Source organism: Herpailurus yagouaroundi, unplaced genomic scaffold (genome assembly GCF_014898765.1).
Source record: "Herpailurus yagouaroundi ecotype Mexico unplaced genomic scaffold, PumYag 67793, whole genome shotgun sequence".
In the NCBI taxonomy this organism is placed as follows: domain Eukaryota; kingdom Metazoa; phylum Chordata; class Mammalia; order Carnivora; family Felidae; genus Herpailurus; species Herpailurus yagouaroundi.
The window spans coordinates 16,432,273-16,457,981 of NW_024420586.1; the positions used below are offsets into that span (position 1 = coordinate 16,432,273).

The 25,709-nt window shown below is 39.7% G+C and overlaps 1 protein-coding gene across 6 annotated transcripts in view; it reads right to left on the minus strand.

Annotated features, from left to right (window-relative positions):
* Positions 1-25,709, minus strand: part of RPGR (retinitis pigmentosa GTPase regulator) — an 85,881-nt gene that overhangs the window by 51,566 nt on the left and 8,606 nt on the right. For 4 of the 6 annotated variants that reach the window (XM_040468847.1, XM_040468846.1, XM_040468844.1 and 1 more), the window contains exons 5-14: positions 25,191-25,349; positions 23,745-23,894; positions 20,480-20,638; positions 15,796-15,951; positions 12,494-12,618; positions 11,022-11,207; positions 9,919-10,090; positions 4,381-4,478; positions 3,970-4,035; positions 734-1,687 (exon numbers count right to left, since the gene is read on the minus strand). In XM_040468847.1, coding sequence (XP_040324781.1) covers positions 734-1,687; positions 3,970-4,035; positions 4,381-4,478; positions 9,919-10,090; positions 11,022-11,207; positions 12,494-12,618; positions 15,796-15,951; positions 20,480-20,638; positions 23,745-23,894; positions 25,191-25,349 — 2,225 coding nt within the window. The remainder of the gene's footprint in view (positions 1-733; positions 1,688-3,969; positions 4,036-4,380; positions 4,479-9,918; positions 10,091-11,021; positions 11,208-12,493; positions 12,619-15,795; positions 15,952-20,479; positions 20,639-23,744; positions 23,895-25,190; positions 25,350-25,709) is intronic. The other 2 variants (XM_040468848.1, XM_040468849.1) reach the window with 2 other exon arrangements.

Genomic DNA, 25,709 nt, shown 5'->3' on the forward strand with positions numbered 1-25,709 from the left:
CCCCCTCCCCTTCCTCCTCTCCACCCTCTCCTTCATCCTCTTCCCCCTCCTCCTCTCCTTCCTCCCCTGCTTCCCCCACTTCTTCTTCCTCTCCTTCTCCCTCTCCTTCCTCCACTTCTCCCTCTTCTTCTTCCCCTTCACTTTCTCTTTTCTTTCCTTCCTCCTCTCCTTCCTCCTCTCCAACCTCCTCCCCTTCCTCTTCCCCTTCCCCCTCTTCCTCCACCCCTTCTTCCTCTTCTTTCTCTGCTTCTCCCTCTCCTTCCCCTTCTCCTTCCTTCCCTTCCCCCTCTGCTTCCTCTTTCTCTGCTTCTCCCTCTCCTTCCCCTTCCTCCTCCTCCTCTTCTTCTTCCCCTTCTTCCTGTCCTTCCTCTTGAGCTTCTTCCTCTTTCCTTTCTCCCTCCTCCTTGCCTTCTTTCTCTTCTTCCTCTTCCCTGTCTTCTTCCCCTTCTCTCCCCTCCCCTTCCTTTTCATCTCTTTGCCCCTCCCCTTCCCCTGTCCCTTTATGGTCTTGTTCCCTCTCCCTTCGGTCCCGGTCCTCCTCCTCTTCTGGGTCTTTCTCTCCCTTATCCAGGCTCTCTGTTTCTCCTCTTCCCTCGTCTTCCTCCTCTTCCCCCTCCTCACTCTGACTCTGTTCCACTCCAGAATTTCCCTCCCGCTGGATTCCCCCCTCACCTCCAGCTTCAGGCACATCCTCCTCCACCTCTCCCCCTGGCTTTCCCTTGCCCTCACTCACCTCAGTTCTGTCTGTAAGGTCGTCTGACAGGATCTCTATTTCCTTCTCCTCTTTTCCTTCGTGCACCTCCACATTTTCCTCATTTGCATCTACCTCTTGCTTCTCTATTTCACTTCCTTCTGACTCCTCTGTGCTTTCCTGCTCCTCTGGGATATCTGACAAGTGCCCAAAGTTAAAATTATATTTTGCGAAGAATGCGGACATTCTGTGTTCAATCTCTTCCTCATATCTTTGTTGAATAAATTTCCTGCTATACAAGTTTTGGTCAGTTTCCACTTCATCATCCTCTTTCTCTCCGCTACTAAATTCTACTGACTTGAGCTGCTCAGAGCCATCAGTGATACCTTGCTGACTTTCACTTTCTCCTTCCATGTAACTGTCTGACTGTATAGATTCTCTTTCACTGTCAAAGATCACATTTTGCATGTTCCTCTTAACGTCCTTAAAAAAGCGTTTACTCTCTTCATCCTCAATATCCACATCTCTATTTGGTAAGTCGTCAAAGAACATATTCATATTTCTTAAACTCTCTTCACTTTGTCTCATATCCTTCAGACCTGCCATTTCCGGCAGCTCAGCTCCTCTCTCAGACACTGCTTCTTCCGTTTCTGAGTCCTTCGGACTTTTGCCTCCATCACTTTTCCGTTCTATCTCTCTGCCATCAGGTGGGTAAATACTGTGCTTGCTCTCACATCTAAGTATCTCTTTGCGCACACCCTCGGCATGGGTGTCAGCCTGAGGCCCCGGCTGGCCCCACTCCTCACCTAAGTCCTCATATGAAAACGCGCGCCCAGTCCCAGGTATTGGCAGCATGTACGTTCCCTTTGCCACCAGCTGTCTATATACTTTCCCCTCTTTCACCGTTCTGGACGTCTCTTCACTTGCACGCTCTTTACTACCATCATTTTCAAAGTGAGCTGTATGCTGCTCCAGTTTCTCGACTGTTTCTTGTTTCTGCAAATTTTGTGAAATAATTGTCATATGACTGTTAATTGACAAAGGTTAACTTATCTGCTACAAAATACCGCCAAGATTCTGCAACACTCTTAAGTGTCGCTGGCAGAATAAAAAGCGTCCAGTTTGACCAGATGCTTTGCTCAGATGTCGCTTTCTCTAGACATGATTTATGCTACTCTCTAAGTCTACGGGGCAGCCGGTTCTGCTGCGGTACCATGTCTCTGCGTCTAACCTGCACATTCTTACCACCTGCTTCCGTTTGGCCGTTACTCACACAGTACCATCGATATTTCTTCTCTACCCCTCTTCTCATCCTGAATCAATTCTCAAATGGAGTACACTTCCAGACTGATTCTGCAGAATACTGTTAAAAATGTACACTTCTCTTCCATGCAATGCAGTTTCGTTTTTTCCTACCTTCCCTAGTATTTTAATTGTCAAACTGTGATTGGTCTTTTGATTCCATGAACTTCCCAAGACAAAATAAATGAAAATATGAAAATGTTACAAAATAGAAAAAATGAATAGCTTATCTCTACAGGAAAAATCTGAAATGAAAACAACAAATGAAATCTTCTTATCCACATACTAGATAATAATATCTTTCTTTTCAAAACAATTCTTTGGGTTTTCAAATTTTTAACCCTTTCCTTTTATCTATTGTATTCTTTAATTATAAAAACTTGCATATGTAAAAGAAACCACTATGAGGAAAAAATACTTCAGGTAAAATGTAAGATTTTTATAAAAGCTATGAAACTAAACATTGTGACTCAAATGATACATTAAGAATATGAAATTAATTTCCTGCTGGACAAAATAAGGTAAAAATCAAATTGTTGGCCTAAATTCTACAAGCTAATGAATTGAAATATTTGATGAATTCAGCTCACTGGATTGTAAAATCTCATGAAATCAAGTTTTAAAAATTGGCATGAGTGCTAGGCCTAGGAAGAGGTCATTTTTTTTTTGCTTAAAAAATTATTAAAACAGCACAAGTTAAAAATTAATATATGGAAACACTCAAATAAATCTTTTTCTGTTCACTAGAATAGGTCTTGTCAGGCTTCTACTTAAAAGGACTATGTGTATAAAATATATCTCAGTTTAAAAGGAAGTGCTTTCCTTTTCTGTTTGTTCTAGGTCCTATTTACAAAGTCACAATTCTTTCCAGAGCCCTAAAGAGAGACGGAGGCCCAGATGCCAGAAATGATTTCTACATGCATGTGTCTTTATTTCCCTAGTACAGTAAGGCAGCACGGAAGAGGAGAGCCTCGAGTCTAAAAGAGGAAGAAAATACATAGGAAAGATATCTGCATGGAAGTATAGTCAGTCAACATTCGCTGGGCTTCCTCGGTGTATGACGACAACAGCTCTCCCATATTCAAAAGGAATGTTGTTATTGGCCAGGCCTCTCAGCAAACTAGAGATAAGACTAAATGAAGACTGGCACTAAATTTTTATAATTCAGCCGAGACTCTCTTGCATTTTGGTTAAGGAGTTTTAGTTTATTAATGTGGCAAAGGCACTGGAAATGGAAATGAAATGTTTTCTATAAGCCTTCTTCCTTCAATTTATATTTCTCCAATTTACTTTTCTAATCGCCAAACCCCTCTCCTCCTTTCACCTCACTGGTCCTCAAAGCCAGGAGAAGCAAAGGATTTTAGGGCAGGCCTTTATCTCGACAGGGCTGTGAAAACCAGACTATCCCTTCCTTTTGCTATTCATTTGTTATTCATTAAAAGCCTCCCTTTATCACCCAAGCATGGTTTCTGATTAATTTCCAAATGTTTAATTCTGTTTTTATGCTAGCAATTCCTTGACAGATTAAAACCCATTCCACACATTGGAAAAGCAATTATCAAATATTTTCACTAAAACCAGCAAATTTCAGAGCTAGAAAAGACCTTTTAGGTCAGCATGGTAACTCAACCAAAGTCCTACTCAACCCAAGTCTGAGAATTGTTCCGATAAACAGTAGCCTCTTCCAGTATTTAGGAAGCGCCGTAATAATCCTTTGCTTTGATGATAAGCAAATACTGCTATTATGACTTGTTAGTGATACCAATGAAATTCTGTCACTCTTTCTGCACCACAGGAAATATATTCCAACAGAACAGACCCAAATTGAGGCTATCTACAATGTATTCCTGTGTCTGTTAAAATCTAAAGTAAATGAATACTTATCTTCCATGTGTTCTTTCTAGAAACCTTTCAACAAAAAATGTAATTTAAACTGTTCTTACCCACAATAATGAAAATAAGTCTCCATATTTTACCTTTTGTTTTTGAACTGGTGATAATTTTAATGACTTTTCATTGGAATTCAGGCTCATCATATGTGTCTGAAATAAACAAAAAAATATGTTCTAAAAAGAATACTATGTATAGAATTACACATTTACACATTCTAATGTATATATGAAATTAACACAAAACAGTTCAGATAGTAATATAATCAACTCTCAATTGCATACTAATGTTATGAGGACTGAAAGTAATTGTATTTGTATGAAAGCTGTATCTCAATAAAATAATGTGTAACATAAAAATAACAAGCAAAATGAAAACAAAACCAAAACCAAAAGCTTTTGTGATGCATTTAACAGTATAGGAAGTATACACACATATGAATACATGATGAACTAAAATTCAAAGAAATCTATATAGGTAAATAAGAAAACCATTACCATATTTAAGACATCAGTAGTTTCTCCAAGGCTTTCTGAATCTGTTGCTGAAGAAATGTCTGTCTCTTTCTCTGTGGTCATTTTATCTTGAAAATAATCTGATTCAAAGGGAAAAGGGAAAACCAGATTTCAATGGAAAACTGAAAGACAACTAGACAATAAATTATTCCATAATGTAAAGTGCAGACATAATTTTACTAAAGTCCTTTAACTTCATGTTTAGGGAACTGAACAGAATTCATTCATAGTGATAACAGGTTTTAAAGTCTCTTTCTGAAAGTTGAAAGGTTTTGATGCTGATAACAACTGCTACATTCATATGAACAGGCAAACACTATTCCTTTGGGAGATGTACTACCCAGGTATCAAGCACTGTGACAGCCAGTCCCTAAAAGGGGCCCCAGTGACCCACATCCTCCTGGTATGTGTGCCCTTGTGTTGTTCCCTTCCACATTTTACCAGGCTGATCTGTATGGCCAATAAAATAAAGCTGACATAATTGTAATGTCAATGCAGTTTACATCTTGGTCCCTTCGCCCCGTCTTTCTCTCTTGCATCCCTTTCTCTGGGGGAAGCCATGCTAGGAGCATTCCTAGGGAGAAGTCCACGTGCTGAGGAAGTAAAACCTCCTGCCAATCGCCACATGAGTGAACATGGAAGAGGATCGTTCGGCCCCAATTGAGCCTTCAGATGACTACAGCCCCATCTGACAGCATGATTGTAACTGCAGGAAACACTCTGAGCCAGAACCCCTCAGCTGGGCTGCATCTGGATTCTTGGCCCTCACAAACTCTTAGATAAGTTTTAAGGTCACTTGTTATGTAGAAAAAGATAACTAGTATAAGCACCTACAAACTTGCATGGAAAACTGTAAGGTTATTACATCATAAAGCAGATCATTAAAACTTATGAGCTTGGGGCACTGGGTGGCTCAGTCAGTTAAGTGTCCGACTTCGGCTCAGGTCATGATTTCACAGTCCGTGAGTTCGAGCCCCGGGTCGGGCTCTGTGCTGACAGCTCAGAGCCTGGAGCCTGTTTTGGATTCTGTGTCTCCCTCTCACTCAATGCCCCTCCCCCGCTCATACTTTGTCCCTCCCTCTCTCTCAAAAATAAACACCAATAAAAAAAAGACTTATGAGCTCTACTTGACCTTACATTTTTCTCATTTACTCTGCCTGCATTTAGCACCCGTATACATATTTGAGAGGAACTCCTGAATGAAGTCTTCGCTGAAAACACCAGTCCCCACTGATCTGTCCCTTGTAAATACATTCAATTCAAATGAGCAAATAACCAGTTTGTGCTTATTCCACGTGAGGTACTATGCGGGAGATAATCAACTTAAGTAACTACTATTTCTTAATGAATTTACAGTCTAGAAGGGAATATAAAATATGTGATATATTGGCATGAGAAATCACACCCGAATGTTGGGAATCAGGAAATATTTCACTGAACAGGTGCAGGGAAGAGTGAGCAGAATTCTGAGAGGAGTAGATGAAGTGGGCAGAGAAGAAAAGGAAGCCCAGCGCTAAGAGAAGTGGCAGAATGGCTTGTAATGAAGGCTTTCCATGTGCTGGGAGCGCATGCCTTCATACATGTTGAGTGACCTCCATGACAACAAGAGAGGTAAGTAGTGTATCTCCGTTTCACAAATTATTAAGTGCCAAGTGTCAATGTCAGGTCTGTCGTGACTTCACAGCTTTTCCGCTAAGTCTGACTGTGAAGAGCTCAGTTTGATCAAGATTAGGAGCTGGTAAACTATTTCTGTAAAAGGCCACATAGCAAACATTTTAGGCCTTGTGGCCATATAGTCTCTGTCCTAATGACTCAAACGCTGCTACTGTAGTGGAAAAGCAGCCATAGGCAATACACAAAGGAATGGCACAACTGAGTTCCAATAAAACTTTACTTACAAAAATAAGCAGCTGGCTAGATTTGGCTCATGAGCTGTAGATTACAGACCTGTGACCTAAATTAAGGTTATAAGAAAAAGACTATTGACAGATGAAGCTAGAAAAGCATGTTGGGAGTTACATGGGGAAACTTACACTTAATTAAAAAAATATTAGGGATTCTCAGAAGACACTGGAACAGACAGGAAATGAACTGTGCCTGAGGAAGGTTAACATAGGAAATGCTAAGCAGGATAGTTTGGAGACGGCAGAGAATGGAGGTTTGGAAAAGAGACAGTAGATCATTTAAGCTTTGCCTTATACCTGACTGAGAAAATAGAAGTCATCAGACCTGATCTGCCTTATCTTCCCACAAACAAATGTACACAGTTACCTCCACTTTCCTGTTAAAAGATAGGATGTGTCTTTCCTCTTATCAAAGACTGCTCGGTATGCCAGCCCCACTCTCCTCAAGAGTTTTGCACTTTGGGGATTATCGCTCTCGTGTGCTACCAATCCATCTGGGACTACTGGCTCGTGTCCATTAGCATACAAAAATGCTCTAACATTTTCCATTGACCCCACATCTCCCTCTAACTGCCAGCCCTTTCCTCCACTCCTCTTCATGACTAATATGCAAAAGGGTTATCTACACACCCCATCTCTTCACTTCCTCATTTCCCATTCATGCCTCAACTCTAAACACTCTGGTTTCTGCCCTCATCTTCCCCTGGAACTACTTGTGTCAAGATCACCGGTGTTCTCCACGATGCCAGATCCATGGGATGCTTCTTTGAGCTTTTTCCATGACCTCTGAGCAGTACTTTGAATTCAGGACCCTACTCTCTCCTGATTTCCCTCTTCTTACCCTACTGGCTGATGGAGCTTCTCTGCTGGCTCTTCCTCCCAAACACTCTAAATGTTAGATGTTTTTAGGGCGAAATCCTGGGCTCTCTTCTCTAGCTAATAGGTGATTCTATCTATCAGGTGATTTCACCAAGTCCCATGGGTTGCAAATACCATCTCTGTGTTGTCTGGGTTCCAAAGTTATCTCTCTAGTTCAGACATCTCTTCTGAACTTTAGGCTTGCATCTTCAACTGCCTGCTCGATATTTCTGCTTCGATGTCTCACAGGTATCTCAAACTCAATTTTTAATTTTTCCTTCAAGCTTGCCAACCATCTTCTTGCCTAGGAACCATCCTTGATTCTTCCCTTTCCTTCACATCTATGTGTAATCCATTAATAAGGTTGGCAAATCCAGTTAGTTCTGTCTAAAATGTATGTCCAGTCTGCCCCCTTCTCTCCATCTCCACAGCAAACACCTTGGACCACACACTGATGTCTCCTGCAAAAGGCTGCTAAATGTTCTTCCTACTTTTGGTCTTTCCTCCCTACAATCCATACAGAGGCAAAGGGAGCATCTTAAAATGTAAATTGGATTGGAGCACATCACTCCACTGTTTAAAACCCTTTAATGACTTTCTATTGCACTTAAGAAAAACACTCAAATAAAATAGGCTTCTCACAGCCTATAAAATCATGAATACTTTCCCATTCTTTCTTCAGCATCTTTCTAGCCTTTTCCCCCACTGTCTAGCTCCAATGGTCTTCTTTCCTTTTCTTATAAACTGCCTCCAAACCTTTGCCTACATTATTTTCCTTGCCTAAAATGCATATCATCCTCTCTCTTCATGTGGCTGTCTTTCTTATTCTTTATGTTTTAGCTTAAATGTCACCTTCTCAGCAAGATCTTCCCTGACCTTTCTACCTCCCCGATAAATACTGAAGTCTGCAAATAATTTAGAAAAAGTCACATTATATGTTAGACATAACTTTCAGAATACTTTGTAGACACTTTTAGCAAACAGCCACAAAAAGATAAGGGATCACTTTTCTTTTGGATCTAGCTACAAAACTCTGTACATGTTCACATTCAAATCTCTTAAGGTAGGAAACGACTTCCCCCAAACTGTAAACTTCTCTTTTCCTTGTACACACTGTTGTTAGACTCGGCTTTTTCCATGTACAGGACAGAATGGTGCCAGTGATTCTTATCTCAAAAGGAATCATACAAAAGTTGTGTGTGAGATGCAAGAAACCAGCTCCTTACGAAGGTCCTGGTTGTAGATAATATTCTATTCTCATGGCGTACAATTCTTGCTTTTATGACCTCAACTTCTGTCTACGTTCTTGATCCCAAAGACACTAAAAATTCTCTGTGCCGTGGTTCTTAATTCCAGATGCCCAAATTATCTTAATTCCAAACCTACTGCTTACTCTGATCTCTTGGGTCCTGGCTTCTTACCCTGCCCCTACTATCCAAGCACATTCCCTGCAGTAACATACATACCCTCTTAAGATACACAAATACCTGTAAACAAAATTACTTAGAAGAGGACTATATAGCCAAGGAGCTGGGATTACAATTTAAAACATTAAATGGGGGTGTCTGGGTGGCTTAGTCAGTTAAGCGTCCGACTCTGATTTTGGCTCGGGTCATGGTATCATGGTTTGTGAGATCAAGCCCCATGTCGGGCTCTGCACTGACAGCACGGAACCTGCTTGGTATTCTTTCTCCCCTTCTCTCTGCCCCTCCCCTGCTCGCGCTCTCCTCCTATCTCAAAATAAATAAACGTTAAAAAAATAAAACATAAAATGTATATCTAACAGGCAGTGAGGTAGAGGTGTTAATAATAACCAAGATTATACTTACAAAGAGGTTCCTAGAGGTGCTAGGCTCAATGCTAAGTATTTTATATACCATATCTCATTTAATCTCAATCACTCTCTAAAGAAGTATTAGACTCATTTCAAAGATAGGGAAACTAAGTCTCAGAGAAATTAAGTAACTTTCCCAAAGTAAATCACACAGTCAATAAATGTCAGAGCGGACATCCCACTCCAGGTCAATTGAACCCCATACCCCATGCTCTTAACCACTATGCTATACTATCTAAACGCAGGACTTCACATAGGTCCAGAAGACTAGTATTCAAATCCTGCTCACTTCATTTATAAGCTGAGTGGCTGTGACCAAGTCACTCAGTCTCTTCAAACCTTGCATTTCTTATCTATAAAAATAACAAATTTCGGGGCGCCTGGGTGGCGCAGTCAGTTAAGCGTCTGACTTCAGCCAGGTCACGATCTCACGGTCTGTGAGTTCGAGCCCCGCGTCAGGCTCTGGGCTGATGGCTCGGAGCCTGGAGCCTGTTTCCGATTCTGTGTCTCCCTCTCTCTCTGCCCCTCCCCCGTTCATGCTCTGTCTCTCTCTGTCCCAAAAATAAATAAAAAACATTGAAAAAAAAATTAAAAAAAAAAAAATAAAAATAACAAATTTATTAACTCCCACCTATTTCATGGAATTGCTTCAGGATTTAAAGGAGATGATATAAGAGAAGGTACTATGTGTATTATACATTGCTCTATAAAAATACACTGCTATTGTTACACGGGATTTCTAGGGTCACTTACGATGCTCTGTATTTGTAAGAGTATTCCTGGACTTGAGCTCAGATAAGAGAGGTCAGCCTCTAACTAGGAAGACAAGTTAACTAACTGACAAAAACATCTTAAGATAAACATGAAAACAACAGAAATAAAAGGTACATTTCTTGTGTGAGCCTGCAGAGTATCAGATGTTACCTGGTTCCATTGGCTGCGTGAGGTCCTCATCTTCAGGTATCATGGTCTCTGGCAGATTAATTGCAGACATATGGAAAGGAAAAGGAAAGGGGGAAAAGCAAACAGGTGGCACAGGAATCCCTTCAACTGGAGGTAGTGTTCGTGTTACTCGAAAAGAGTCGGGCGATTTCTCCTTTAAAATAAACAGGTTAAATAAACAGAGGATGTTTTTAATATTGATATAAACTGTTCTCCAGTTGCTAAAAATATTTAAGAAAGAGACTTCAAAGTTGCCCACTGTCCCACATTCATTTTTAAATAATCCCCAAGAACTCAAAAATGTTTTGTTCTGTTATCTCTGTATCTAAATTGCTCTAAATTGTTAAGTTAGAAGCCTGTTTTTCACATGATGGGGAAAAGCGTATATGTATTTTCTCTGCTAGGAAACAAAAAATCAGTCATGAGGCCTAAACAAAAACAGTAACTCCAAAACACTGATATTTCTCAATCTTTCTATATACACTTTTTCATAACAAAAAGTCAAACTTTTTACTTCAAAAGGAAAATGTTTTGGAACTTAATTTTTTTAAAAAGGAATGTCCCCTTTAAAATTATTTGACATTTTCTTTTTTTAAATATTGTTATTGAAATAATCATTTTAAAGCTGAATGAGAACTTCTAAATCTCAATGAGAAAGAACACTTCCTATCTCGAACGGAAGTCCTTATTTCTGTTTCCTACATTTCATTGTTTATAATGGATAACCTTCCACAGCTCACGAGGTATAGCCAACAGATAAAAAGCAAAGTAGAATCAATGCACATGGAGGTGAGAAAACAATTCAGCATTCAACGTGAAGAGCTGAGATAGGCCTCTAAAAGGACGCTTTGTATCCTTGCTTTGTATCCACTCTCCGTAAGTCAAGGTTATCCATGATCATTTGAATTTTCTCATTTGTGTGTGTAACAGCTTAACTCTGAATTTGCTTCAAGTTTGTAAGCCTGAAACTCTAACCATTTTATTTAGTAAATCTGTCTTAAAAGACCCTTCTTTGATTTAAAAAGAAAATGAATTTTTTTGTTTTCTTTGTAGTGCCACGATATAGAATTGGCCACAATTTGTACCCTCTCTCGTCGCCGCACACGTGCTGATAGAGTTGTTTGCAAAACATTCCCTGAGTTCAGATTGCTGAGGGGCAGAGAAGCCTCTGCATGGAAGCAAGCATCCTTAACTTCCTCTAACTCAATTTCTTCTGTCCCACCAAGTCTCGGAACGGCAAAAACTAGCATGTGACATCCACCACAAGACACCTGCAGCATAAAACCACAGATAAATCAATCAACACTGGCTTCAAATACAAATGGGTTTTTAACAGTTGGCAGCCACAAAACGTTTACTTAATGGTAGACTTCCTAGGTAGTCAGTCAGTCAGTCTGTCTGCCCCCCTCCCAAGTTACATACGCACACACGGATGGCAATATATATATTCTTTAAACACTGCAATTGAAAATGAGAACAAGTTTAACATACCATTTGACTTCCAATTTAATAGAGTACAGAGAAAAAAACTATTTGGCACATTACATTTCTCCTAACTAGTTAGAAAATGTTATTTTAATTTGGGAGCAACACTAACACCTTGAAAAAATTACTCCGAGAAGTTCTACTTAGAAAAAAGTGATCCAAGCATAAATCAGTCTCTTGGGGAAATTAAATCTCCAAACCTTTTTCTTTACATGAACACTTTTTTTTATTTTAATGCTTCAAAGTCCTTAGAGTGAAAGGTAAGCATGCACAATGGTGCAACAATGAAAAATGAAACCAACATCCAAAGGATTTTCAGAAATAGCTGATTTTCAATAAAATGCCTAAACCACCATTGTGTAGCATTTGCAAGACACAGATTTTTAGTATCTTTATAGTGTTCAACGTGGTGGTTATAAGAATAGCATACTCTGAACCTTTACTTCATAATATTTTGAAATTATTTTCAAATAATATTATTTCTTTTTTAATGTTTACTTATTATGCTGAGAGAGAGCACCAGCAGGGGAAGGTCAGAGAGAGGGAGACACAGAATCCGAAGCAGGCTCCAGGCTCCGAGCTGTCAGCACAGAACCCAATGTGGGGCTCCAACTCAAGGACCACGAGATCATGACTTGAGCCAAAGTCGGACACTTAACCGACTGAGCCACTCAGGGGCCCTGAAATTATTATCATTTCAAATAAGACTCAGTAAGATCTAATTCAACAAATATTGACAGTGGGCTACTGTCAGATACTCTGCTGGGCGCTGGCAGAGGCCACAAAGCTTCCAGGCATGGCACTGTTCTGGCTCTCAAGAGACACAGGAGAACGAAGCAGAAGAGTCCAGATTAGGGCGAAAAGGAAGATGCTGACAGGAGGGAAAGTAGGAAAGGGACAGATTTTCCAAGTGGCATGATGTCTGACGTTTGGCTTTTAGGAAACGAGTATACTGATTAGATATAGGCATGATATTCTTTTATACAAACATAAAATTCCTTAGTTTCTATGAAATACTGAAACTCAAGTATTACAATATGAAAATGTAAACATGGAAATGTGGTGCCCTTACCAAGTGAGCTATAAATCTCAAAAAATGAGAGCACAAAGTGGGAAGGAACTGATTGGTAAAGTTCTCCAGTCCAAGACCTAATTTTCCGTGTCGACCATCTCCAAAAGTATACATAAGACCTATATCTAAAATGCAAAAAAAGAGAGAATTATAAAAGCCTTACTTATATGGATCTATTTGTAAATAGACAGACATATTTACTTACATTGCAATTGTGATTTTCCCCCTCAAATTCTACACCGTATTTACTCTGATTCACTGATATTTCCACACCCTATGTGGTCTCCGTGGTCCTGCACATAACGTTAGGCAACAGATACTCTGAGAAAAATCATTAAGCCCTTGGCGGTTTGTGAATTTGAAGCCCGGTCGTGTGAGGCACTGTGTGCAACAGCAACAACCCAGTGTGAGCGATCTTGTGATGTGCGCCATCTTCTCAAGGGGAAGGAGATTTCTGTATTCTGAGCCCCCTATGTTCCAATACAACCCATTTTTCCCCCTCAGGCCACTGATTACCTCAGGGTTTCTCAACCTGGGTACCACTGACATCTGGTGTCAGGGAATCCTTGGCTGTGTGGGTCTGTCCTGTGCTTTGTGGAGTGTTTAGCAGCATCCATAGCTTCTCCCTACTAAATGTCCAGAAAACACCCTGCCTCTGCAGTTGGGACAAGAAAAAAATGTCTCCAGACACTGTCATGTGTCCCTGCAGGACAAAATCACCACCGGTGGAGAACTACTAGCTTGGACCAGTCCAACTGTCTCTTTTACTAATTCGGTCCCTGGGCCGTGGAATGCCCCTGAAGGAAGTGCCGTAAACCAACCAGGTGGACTAGTCCCTGTACCAGTAACCGAGGACCCCTTCGATGATGGGGAGACATCTGGCTGCTTCTCTGCAGTTAACCCTTTGCCCATTGCCACAGCGGCTATTCTGAACCTTTGCTCCTCTTCTCAAGCCCTCCTTCACACTTTCTCCCTCAGGTGGGGGAAAAGGTCATGGAAGCAGAAGGAAAGGGGGGCAGGAGGGGATTTCTTTGTAGTGTGGGAGTCAGGAAGGCTTTCAAGCTGAAACCTACAGGATGGTTAGGATTTTAGCTGCAAGAAAGGAGCACATCCAAAGGCTCTGAATCAAGAGAAAACATAACACAGTCAAGAAGCTGAAAGGCAACTAATGGAAGGAGATGAGTCTGAAGAGGTAAGAAGAAACCACACCACAGAGGACCCAATTAGTTCATATTAAGAATTTTTAAACTCTATCTTAAGGGCAATAAACTGAATGAATGGTTTTTTAAAAGTTTTTCAAAATGTTTATTAATTTTTGAGAGAGAGAGAGAGAGAGAGAGAGAGAGAGAGAACAGGGGAGGAGCGGAGAGATAGGGAGACAGAATCGGAAGCAGGCTCCAGGCTCTGAGCTGTCAGCACAGAGCCCAACGCGGGGCTCGAACTCACAAGCCGCGAGATCATGACCTGAGCCGAAGTCGGCCGCCTAACCGACTGAGCCACCCAGGCGCCCCTGAATGAATGGTTTTGAGCTAGGACATGTTAACATCTCATTTGGGAACTTCTAGTTTAAGAGGGCAAAGTAATGTCATCCTAAGAAAATTCAAGAGAACTAAATGAAAAATGAGAAATAACATTATGCAGTAAAGTGTCAAGTTCAAAAACCATAAATAAGCAATAAGCAGTATTTACACCCTGAATTTAGACTCTTAAAATACTTAGTATTAGCTAATTTCTTTTTTTTAGATACCCTCCTTATCATCCTTTTCCCTTCTTCCTCTTCTTTTGACCCCTCATTTCTTTATCCAAAGTGCTTTTTAGGCTCTGTGTTTTAACTTGATGATCTATAGCCAGAAAAAATAAACTCTGATCCAAGCTACTTTATTGTACTTCCAGCTTGAGAGCTGTTTAAAACATAAGCCACTGGCTACATAATGGGGAACTGGCAAGAAATTACAGATAACTCACTACACACCTCTCATTAGTCCTGGAAGAAAAAAATTCATAACACCTGCCCCCTGAGGAGGCTTCATGAGCAAAAAGACAAACCAAGTTAATGTTCAATTATTTGTGCTATGACTTCTTCCATCAGGAGGAAAGGTAGTATCAAAATTTAACCAAATAGTCTAATTGTATGTTAGATGATCCATAAAAAGTATGTATTTACCATCTATGGCAATTTAGAGTTGATGAAAAACAGCAGTAAGGACAATTGATGAAAAACTGACATAAAGACCCTGCAGTAAGGGATACATACCAACAACCCTTCTGGGACCATGAATGAATAATAATTCTTTATGTTCTGTATAGTTTGATTTCATGCTACATTAAAAAGGACATTGGTACTTGAAAATGGGCAGGTAGTTCTCTCTGAAAGGCTCTTTGGGGAAGAAGGGCAATGTATGGTAGTACGTTGTGTTTGCAGATTACCAGTATCCCCCAACTAGATACCATTAGATGAGCTTCATTTAGCAGTAGCTTTTTTAGAAAGAAGGAAACAAATGTGGAAATACCAGTATCTGGTTTATTTCAAAACACTGTATGATTTCTGCCTTTTTGTTTGACTTCATTTTTAGATAGAAATGTGAGCCAGAAAGACTGAAATTACAGAGGCTTTTGTTCCAAAGCAATGATAATTGTGCAGTATATCAATTATCTACAGGTAAACTAAGGGAGTCATTTCTAAGGGAGAATCTTACATTGAGTCCATATTAGCAGCACATGGTTTCTAAGGTTGAGAAGTAGGCCCAAAGCAGTCTCCATGGATAATGGAGAAAGTACAGAGCGAAAGATCTCGAGGACTCAGGTGTCCACTTAGCAGCCTATGAGGTGCCCTTCGATCACTGGGGAGAAAGTAGCAGAGTCACTCCTGAAAACACCTCCTAGTGGCAAAAGGTTCGTAGGAACCGACTCAGCCAGAATATAGCTGTGTCTGATTGAACGTGGAGACTCTTTTATAGTAGGTTCTTTCTTATAAGACTTTTTCCTCTGGCCTGAGCAGAGTTAAGAGCCTGCAAACTGATGCAATTTCAAAAAGATTCCAGCTTTCTGCCAGAGTATAATACTACTATAGCACTGACTTGTTTTGAGGTTCTAAATCTTTGGATCATTTACACTGATTTTAAATTGAACAAATACTAAAAAAGAGTTTACAGCTTTACACTTTGGCATATTAAACAAGAACTTCTATTTTGTCAGTTATTGATTCCTTTGCTTAAGTTAGATACAATAATTCCACATATTTTTTATTTTGTACTAAAACATACCCAGTTCTATAAATATGTAACAGAAATTCTCATCTGTACCTGTTACCAGAGCTGTGTGATTTTCTCCACAGGAAATAGAACTTATTTTCTGATCCTTAATATGCTCAATGACTTTGGGTACTGAAGTTTCGAAAAGAAAAGTACCAAGACCCAGCTGACCAAACTGTCCCAGCCCAAAGGTATACACGGCTTTCTCTGAAAGGGAATGAGCAAATAAATATAAGAAAAGGACTGCAGGGAAGCAGACACAGTCACCATTATAGCTAGAAAAACTGTCACAATCAAACTTTCATGATGAAAGTTAAGTGCCTCTGAAATACCCATATAAGAATGCCTAATACCTAGGTACACATTCTCAATGACAAAGGAAGAGAAAAATGACAAGGCACACAATTCTAAAAGTTAGGGCATGGGCCTGGTTTTATCTTTTACGTATAACCATAAGAATTGCTAAAGACACGTAACTCAGTGAACTACCTAACATGTCCTTATAATTAGCACTCAGCTTTTTAAAAATAGCATCAGTTGTCATTAAGCTAATTCCTTTCATTGCCTTAAAATAAAAACATGAGTAGTGTTTCCTCCAGAAAAACTCCTTACTTTTCAAAAGTAGTTTAACAGAATAATATATTTTGTAAAACAATTTCAGAGGAGAATTTACATGAGAATTACAAGTCACCAGGGGCACCTGGGTGGCTCAGTTGGTTAAGCATCTGACTTCAGCTCAGGTCATGATCTTGAGGTCCATTGAGTTCGAGCCCCGTGTCAGGCTCTGTGCTGACAGCTCAGAGCCTGGAGCCTGGTTCGGATTCTGTGTCTCCCTCTCTCTCTGCTCCTCCCCTGCTCACACTCTGTCTGTCTCTCTCTCTCTCTCAAAAATAAACAAACATAAAAAACCAAGTGCCTATCTCTTGCTGGCCGATAATCACTCTAGCTTGCACAGGCTGAGGTGAGCCTGGGAAATGAAGCCATTTCGGCAGCCTGAATCAGGCTACACAAGTTTTGCTCCTTACCCTATTGGGTTCGCTCTTGGGTACTTGGATGATTAGCAATGACAACAGTTTCCATTTTTTAAAAAATGACCTAAGACTCTTTTACCTAAGGACATTACATTTCGCAACTAATATATTTTTGGTCATATCACCTTTGTAACATTTAACAATGTAATTTGACGCTGATTAATAATACCCTATTAAGAAAACCAGTTTTATTAGCTTCCATATTATTCTGATTTCTCAGAATACACTTGATCTCATGACTAGTAGCTTGCTGCCATGTACAGAACTTGAGTTTGTCCAAACATAATCTAGAGAAGTTAAGGTAAGTTCTTATTTCCCTTGGGATCCAGACTTCACTATGGACCCCATCTTATAAGCAGGACTGTTTTGTTTGTCGGGAATGCTGTGGATGACATACCAGATTACATCTATCACTCTGTCTCACTCAGTGTATCCCAAGTTCCAGGCTGACACTTTCTCAACAGGAGTCCACTGTCTCCCTGATTCTAAGAAGAAACTAAGCATACTTTCACTATAACCAGTAGTTTCATTTTGTAACCTATTACAGTCAATGTAGAAACATTATGTTTTAAATAAATTCATCAGCAATAAACTAATTGAAATTACCTTTAAAGTATTTTAATGAATGATACCCAAACAGCTTTTAAGATCAGAGTTACAGACAAAAGGAAAAAGAATGCTAGGGAGGGACCCCATAGAATCACCTAATCCAAGCCCTTTCCTTTAGTGAAGGGAATCGTCTGGAACAGATGGTTAGCTATTATTTCCTTTAAGGTCTTGCACAGTATTCTATAGCTCTCAAGTATTCAATTTAGCACTTAGTCAACGATAATCAATACATGCTTTGGGTCCATTTCTTCATCAGTTAAGACTAAACATTTCTGTCCACACTGTACTCCGGGACACAGGTTTCTCACCAGGGCTGGATCATAATAAAGCTGTCACAGGTCCGTGGAGATATGTGAAAAACAGGTAAAGTAGTGACTTTTCCATACAGATAAATGTATATAATTTAAGAGAGAGTGTTTTACAATAGAATTGAGAGCTTATTAATATTTGTTTTGAAATGCCTGTTATTTATGGTATAATGATGGAACACTTACATTTTTTATGCAATGTCCATATTTAGCCAAATGCAAATCAGAACATGGCAACTGTCTTTTGGTCCTTGTATTCTTTTTTTAAAAATTTGTTTATTTATTATTTATTTATTATTTATTTATTTATTTTTGAGAGAGAGACAGAGTGTGTGAGTGGGGGAGGGGCAGAGAGAGAGGGAGACACAGTATCCGAAGCAGGCTCCAGGCTCTGAGCTGTCAGCACAGAGCCTGACACAGGCTCGAACTCGTGGACCACAAGATCATGACCTGAGCTGGAGGTGGACACCTAACTGACTGAGCCACCCAGACACCCCTGATGGTCCTCCTATTCTTTTCACAAAATTAAAAATTTTAAATATGAAAACTTTACTGCTCTGTGACATCCTGAAGGCTGCAAGAATCTAGAGAGAACAATTTCTGGCAGCAAAGTTTTTAACCTCAAAATTAAATCCACAGAAAGGTAAATTTCTATAATCCTGCAAGAAAATATCACGCTTCAGTGCATTTTTAAATTTTAAGTATAATTAAAAGTATTATGGATTATCTGAGTGCTCATTTTCTATAACAGTATTTTATAATATATGGCTGAATGACATTATTATTATATAATCAATATTTGTGTCCTTTAGAATAAGCTTCAGTCTCCTAATAAATTCTTTCTATAATCTTTGTAGAAACTATAGAAAATATATGACACATAAAGAATAAGTTGTATTTCTGCCTATAGAATACATTTTCAGATAATTTATAAAGATTAATTTAAAAGTTTAATTTCTAGAATAAATCTTTTTTTTTTTTTTTTTTGGAGAGAAAGAGAGAGAGAGAGAGAGAGAGAGAGAGCGAGCATGTGCACAGGGCAGGGGCACAGGGAGGGGGAGACGGAGAGAGGCTCCATGTCCAGCACAAAGCCAGATGAGGGGCTCACTCTCACGACTGGAAGATCATAACCTGAGCTGAAATCAAGAGCTGCACATTTAACTGACCAAGCCACCCAGGCTCTGCTGGAATAAATCTTTCCAAAAACATATGAAAATTCATTCTGTTAGCAGAAATTCAAAGAAATCTTAAACCCCAGAATTATTTCCAAAATTCAGAGTGGAGGTCTTGGAAAAAAAATTATTTCTAACCTGGAAAAAGGATCCCATCGGGGCACTGTAATTCTGGAAAACCATAGCTTAATAAGCATGACTGGGATTTAGACCAAAAAGTTAAGGCAAAGTGATAGAAGGGAGGGAAATCTAAAGGTAAAATGTTGCTCAATCACCTTGCAACATTAAGCAGATCATCTGAGAATTGGATGTTATTCAAAATTTGTCTAGAATGCTAATTTTGGGTTACTTGACGATTAAGTGGTAACTTCAGAAACTGTTCATTTCTTTTTGACCAAAAAAAAAACCCATAATAATTCACTGACTGTATTACCTGTGTACTACTAGTCATAAAGAAATCTGATGCTGAACAAATTTAGGGGCAGCAATTTAGTAAATGTATTATCAAGAAGTACATATATTTCACCGGATTGACTAGGATCCTGAAAAGTGACATGTCATACCAAATACGAAATTCAAAAGCCAAAAGTGACATTGTGTTTAAGGCTCTAACTTTCTTTTATTATCTAGAATTTAAAACTTAACATTTTTTGATGAATTACTATAACAGAACATAAAAATCACAAAGAAATTACCAACTTCTACATTGTGAATATCACAAAGAAAAGAATCATCAATGACATGTAGAAAATAGCATGAACAGGGAAAAGAAAATGTTTCAGGAAAAATAATGTCAATTTTATTATTTTTTTTTTTGTTTAAAAAAATTTTTTTTAATGTTTTTTATTTATTTTTGAGACAGAGAGAGACAGCATGAACGGGGGAGGGGCAGAGAGAGAGGGAGACACAGAATCGGAAGCAGGCTCCAGGCTCTGGGCTGACAAAGCGACTCGGGGCTCGAACTCACAGACCGCGAGATCGTGACCTGAGCTGAAGTCAGACGCTTAACCGACTGAGCCACCCAGGCGCCCCCAATAACGTCAATTTTAGATAAATATGGAATATATATACACACACGCGTGGGCGAGGAAAACGGTCCTTGAAAACAAGCTAAAACAATGTTATCTGCTGCCGTTAAAGGTGTTAAGATCATGAAAATGTCCACTATTCAAACAAAAGATTCAAAACAATTCAAAAAGATTCATTTTTTTCTAGTTACAAATTTCTTCCATAGGCCAGGAAAGTGTGTTAACGATGGAAATCAAAGGTGGGGATCTTAGTAAAAACCAGATGCAAGGCCAGCCTATGTGAGGTATCTCAGACGGTCAAGCTCATAGAAGCAGAGACCAGAATGGTGGTTGCCAGGGTTGGGAGGGGGAAAGGGTTGCAGCTTATCAATGGGTACAAAGTTTCAGTTGCGCAAGATAAGTTCTAGAGATCTGCTGTGCAACACTGTGTCTAGAGATAATGATACTGTATTACAGACTTAAAAATCTGTGAAGAGGGTGGATCAGGTGTGAAGCTTTCTCATCACAATAAAAGAAAATGAACGTAAATGTTTTTTTCATTAGCCAGCACAGAAAGTTGGGAACGCAGCAGCGAGTTCCACACGTACCTGTGAGAACCACCGTGTGCCCTCCACCACAAGCTACCTGGACCACCTTCTCGGGAATTCCAGGCACCGGCTGGGGCATCCTGTGGTTGCAAAGCAGCTGATTGGGAAGACCTAACTTCCCACTCTCTGGTTCTCCAAACGTGTACAGTTCTCCCTCCGCTATTGAAGGAAAAGAACAGTAGTCAATGACGACAGACCGATGGACAAAATACTGGTCTTTGAGGTACACGTTCTCACGTTCAACCAAAAATGCATTCAATGACAACTGGATAAATTTAACCTTTCTTGAGATATTTTTACTGCATGGTAAGGAAATAAAGCTAAGGTTTTCTTTTCCCCTTGATTATTCTAACCCAAAATGTTCATGAATTCACAACCATCACTACTAATGAACTAGAAAAGGATTTTAGCTCTTTCATAAGACATAGAGAAGACCATCTTACTTCCACTTACTTTTAGTAAAGCAAAACGACTAGACATTAAGCCCACATAGGGACATGGGTTTTGTCTTGTCCATTTTGGTATTCCAAGAACCTAGCAGTGTCCAGTATATGAAATATTTAATGAATACTTGTTAAATGTTTTATGAAATTTGTTTAAAAAAACTCATTTATGTGTGAAGTAAATATGCTGAGTAAGCCTTAAGACAGCAGATTTTACTCAAGTAGATGGCACTTGCTCCAGAAAGATTCTCTTATCAAGGAACTCTTGATGTTTAGTCACTGTCTTGTCCATACTAGTAGTCTTGACTTGCTTCTGCTATACTTATCACACTATGACTATGAGCTTCTTGAAGGCAGGTACATTTTTTTACCCATTTCTGTAAATGGATAATAATTGAATTCTATAAGGCAGGAACTTAAAAATCTTTGTAGATATATAATGTAATCTGACACAGAACATATCACCGCTGGTGTGAGCAAAGAGGGAACACGGTACATCCGATTGCTTATCACTTGCATGTCTCCAAGAGAACCACGATTGACTACGGACCAACCCCGGGGAACGTGGCCCTTGGAGTATTCTTTGTTAGTGCTTGACATTTTTGTTTTGTATACCCGAGGCAGCGATTTATGCCAGCGTGGGTCCTTAGGGCACCTGGTTTCATTGTCGAGGGACCTGAGTTTCAGTTGCTGTGACTACTTGCCAGCAGGTTATACCTACACTGCCAGCCCCCTACAAAGAAGCCTCAGGCCCTGAGAACACAGTGGGCTTCTCTGGGCAGGGACATCACACACACATCCCTGTAGCTCACTGCCAAAGAGAAAGCACGTCCTGTGCAGCCTCAGAAGAGAAAGGACTAGGGAGCGTATGCTAGACTTCTCTGGAAGACAGGTATCTTCTTCCAGCTGTTCCTGCTCTGTATCCTTTGCTGTAATAAATATTAGCCGTGAGTATAACCTGCTATTGAAGCTTGAGAGTCCTTCTAGTAAATCAGAACTTAGGGAAGTTGTGGGACATGCCTGGTATGCACCACTTAAAACTTGATCAAATACTACAAAGATAAGTTGTACCAGTTTTCTGGACTGATCAGCATAGAAAATCAAGTAGCAAATGCTGGCATAGAAGTGTCCCATATGTCAGCTCCCTTCCTCTTTTCTCATGCCTCTTGCCTCTCACATGAAAGGAATCACTAAGTCCAAATGAGTTTCTTTCCACTTCTGTCTATAAATTTCCTGCTGCTCCTCACATCTTAACATGGGTGAATTGTATGGTATGGGAGCTACGTGTCAATAAAGCTGGTTTTGTGTCTGTTGACTTAAAACAATTGTTTTTTCATTCCAGCCAGTTAACATACAGTGTTGTATTAGTTTCAGGTGTACTATATAGTGACTCAACACTTCCATACATCACCCAGTGCTCATCACGACAAGTGCACGCCTCAATCCCCTTCACCTATTTTACCCATCCCCACCCCCTCCACCTCCCCTCTGGTAACCAGCAGTTTGTTCTCTATAGTTAAAAGTCCGTTTCTCAATTTGTCTCTTTTTTTCCCCTTTGCTCATTTGTTTCTTAAATTCCACTCAATAAAGCTGTTTTTGAAAAGGCATAAATACAAACAAAACAAAAATGCTCAGTGTAATGCCTGCTGGTTATGACGAGCAATTCCCCTTGTTTTCCTACTGGCCAAAGCAGAGTTTGCTCATAACATTGAAATCTGGCACTTTTATTAAAATCTAAATATAAGACAATGCTTTTGCCTGGGGTTTTTGTTTGGACTGTTTTTCCATTTGCGTGCTCTTTTTGTTTGTCTCATAAAGTGAGCACAGACTAGAGCCACCCCACAAGCCCAGAAATTGCCAGTAAGTTGGTAGGTAGCATTGCCCCAAGGAACACAACTAATTGTTCATTCACTCCCTCCCTCATTCAGTGATATTTACTATTAGCTTGTTCGAGACACAAGCTGATATAGTGGTGAACAATGCCAGGTGAGTTGGGAGTTTGCCCTCTCTTGGTACCATGATGCTACCAAGTCATTGGTAGATCTGGAGCCACCGGGATGGGCCAATAAGCACTTTCTAAATCTGAATCTGATGTGCATGAAAAACGGAGTAAATGTATAAAACAAAGATTTAGAGATATGTAAGAGGGGCCACAAAACTACTTCCTCTAGGTGTTTTCGTGCTTAGAAAAACCTCTGATAAGATGGAAGGATCATACTTCAATACTCCTGGTGTAGGTGCAGATGAAAACATTTTAAATATTTTAACTGAGGCAGAAAGGGTTGCCAGGGAGCCCTGGAAAGGGAGAGACTGTGGATACTGAGGAAAGTCCCAGCAAAGGAAATCATATCCTATACTGAGCAATCTTCTTTTTTCATCTACTCTATATCCCTGCTCTCACAGTGAAAGCCTGGGACTCTCTTGCTGAAATAAAAGCAAATTATCAGGACAAGAGTAGAGTAGGTCTAAGTATACAGGCAAATGCACCCAGGGGAACCCGGCCCATAGGTCTCATTTCCAACGCTAAGGAATCCAAGAAGTTTGAGAACCAAAGTTGAAAAGAGTTTCTAACATCTGCATTTTGTTTTTTTCACAGACCTAATATTCACTGAAAAGTTAGCCTGTCAGAGTGAGTTTGAAATTATAGACTCTCATCACTAAAATGGAGAAACACTGTGACCCAAAACAGGCCAAAATTATCTCATTAAATAGACGGCCATGGCCTCATTTCCACAGAACTGTAGAATGTTAGCTCATTTTATTATTGAGTAAACACTTAGAAATGTTAGAGACCATGATAAATCCAAAATGTCCTTTCTTACTTGTTACAAAAGCTGAATGGTAATATCCACAAGAGATCCAGGAAATAGGCTTCCCAACGGTCACTTGCTGAGGGACACACACATTAGTTACATCTTTTAAACCAATCTGCCCTTCAGAATTGTCACCCCACATAAAAAGCTCGCCATCCTCTAAAGAAAACACAAGGAAGAAGGTTTTAAGAGGTAGCAATGCTATCAAGTCACTCTATTTCCAACACACCATTGATTTTTTAATTCAGAAAAACTACGTGTCTTGAGAGAAAACGCTAAGGTATTCACACCAGCTAGCTACTTAAGAGTTCAATTTCTATTATGAAATGCTTCTGTGAGGTAAAGGACAGAGAATAATGTGATGCATATCGTGTCCATATCTTGATCTCACTAGCAAAGACAGAGTGTTTTTCCCTACAAGAACCTTTTCCTAGTCTACCATCTCGAAACAGAAAACGGTTCCTCCTTCCAAGCAGTCTGCCTGCAACTGAATGACAGCATGACCGGCACTGGACATCTCCTGGGCAAGTCCTAGGTCAAAAGGGCCTGGAGGACCTTGCCCTTGAGAGCACTGTGAAAAATGAAGTTTTAAAGGAAGACAAAAATACATAGAAATATATTTCACTTTTTAAATATAATTTATACTTGAAACCATGTAAGACAGCTCCAGAGAATTCGGACATACAGCATCTCTGAAACACATTAGCTTATGTTCTTTCTGACAAGGGTTTCGATGGAAGAAAAAGTTAAGCTGGGTATGATAATTTAGAAAGGAAATTATCAAGACCTATGTCTGTTCATTAAATTGAAAATTTTTTAAATCTCTGAAGTGGTGTAATAATGAGGCAAATAAAAGGAAAACTGAGAACAAGAACCAAAAGAAGGACGTCAAATTGCTAAGTGGACGGCAGACAGAGACGGAGGCGTGGGGCTGCGGCTCTGAGCCTGGCCTTCCCGACAGCCAGGGGCCGGGCGGGAAGTCACCGGCTCTGCCGACAGGAACCCACAAGCCCGCCGGCAGCTCCCTCACAGGCACCAGGGAGATCTTGGCTCCAATTTTGAAGACATTTCTCAGACGGGCTTTTGAGAGGGAGGCCAGAGAGATACAATGACCGTTACAGACTGTATTTTAGTAACATACATCCCATAGATTCCCATGTTTCTGATAGCAACTTCATTAAGCTGCAAATAAAACTTTCACTATACAATGAAGATAGTATTTAAGAACATCTAAAGGAGTAGATGGACGGCACAGCAGCTAAGTGTTGACATATATTACAGCACAAAACTGTAATATATGTCATGACTCAAAGTTCGATCGATTTTAAATGTCTTCCGAAAACACAGTTAATGAAAGAAAACTAAATAGCAATGCTGTTGTCAGTTTACTGAGTTGGTAAAACCTGGTCTAAAGGAAAGGGATGGATCCCAGCTTGAAATGGAACAAAGTCTCACCAGTTAGCGCAGCTGAAGTGTTCGATCCAGCAGAGAGCTGTTTAATCTTATGCTGGGAAGTAAAAAAACTAATTAGATGAAAAGTGTTTCTCTCTTCGGTGTCACCAAGTCCCAGCTGTCCTTCATTATTTCCTCCAGCTGCATACACTTTGCCTCCTTCTGCACACGGAAAAGAAAACATCAGTATACCAGAGTCACCATCTTTACAAGATGGGCCAGTTACCAGATATTTCTTCTGTTAACAGTGAAGAAAGATGAAAGCTGACATTATCCTACAATTTGCTGAACTTCAATTCATTGTCAAAAACGAAGCAAAACAAGCAGGGTTATATATTTTTGTGAGATTTCCTAAATCAGTCTAGAGCTTAAGTAGTAATTGAAATGCACAGAATGTGAGGAATATATTTCCTTGTTAATGCAGCAGTTTATTAATTCAGAGCAAAAAAGGGGAAAGTAATTTCCAAATTAGTTTATAATCCAAATCTAACTATTTTAAAAGAGATGTGGTTCATTAATTTT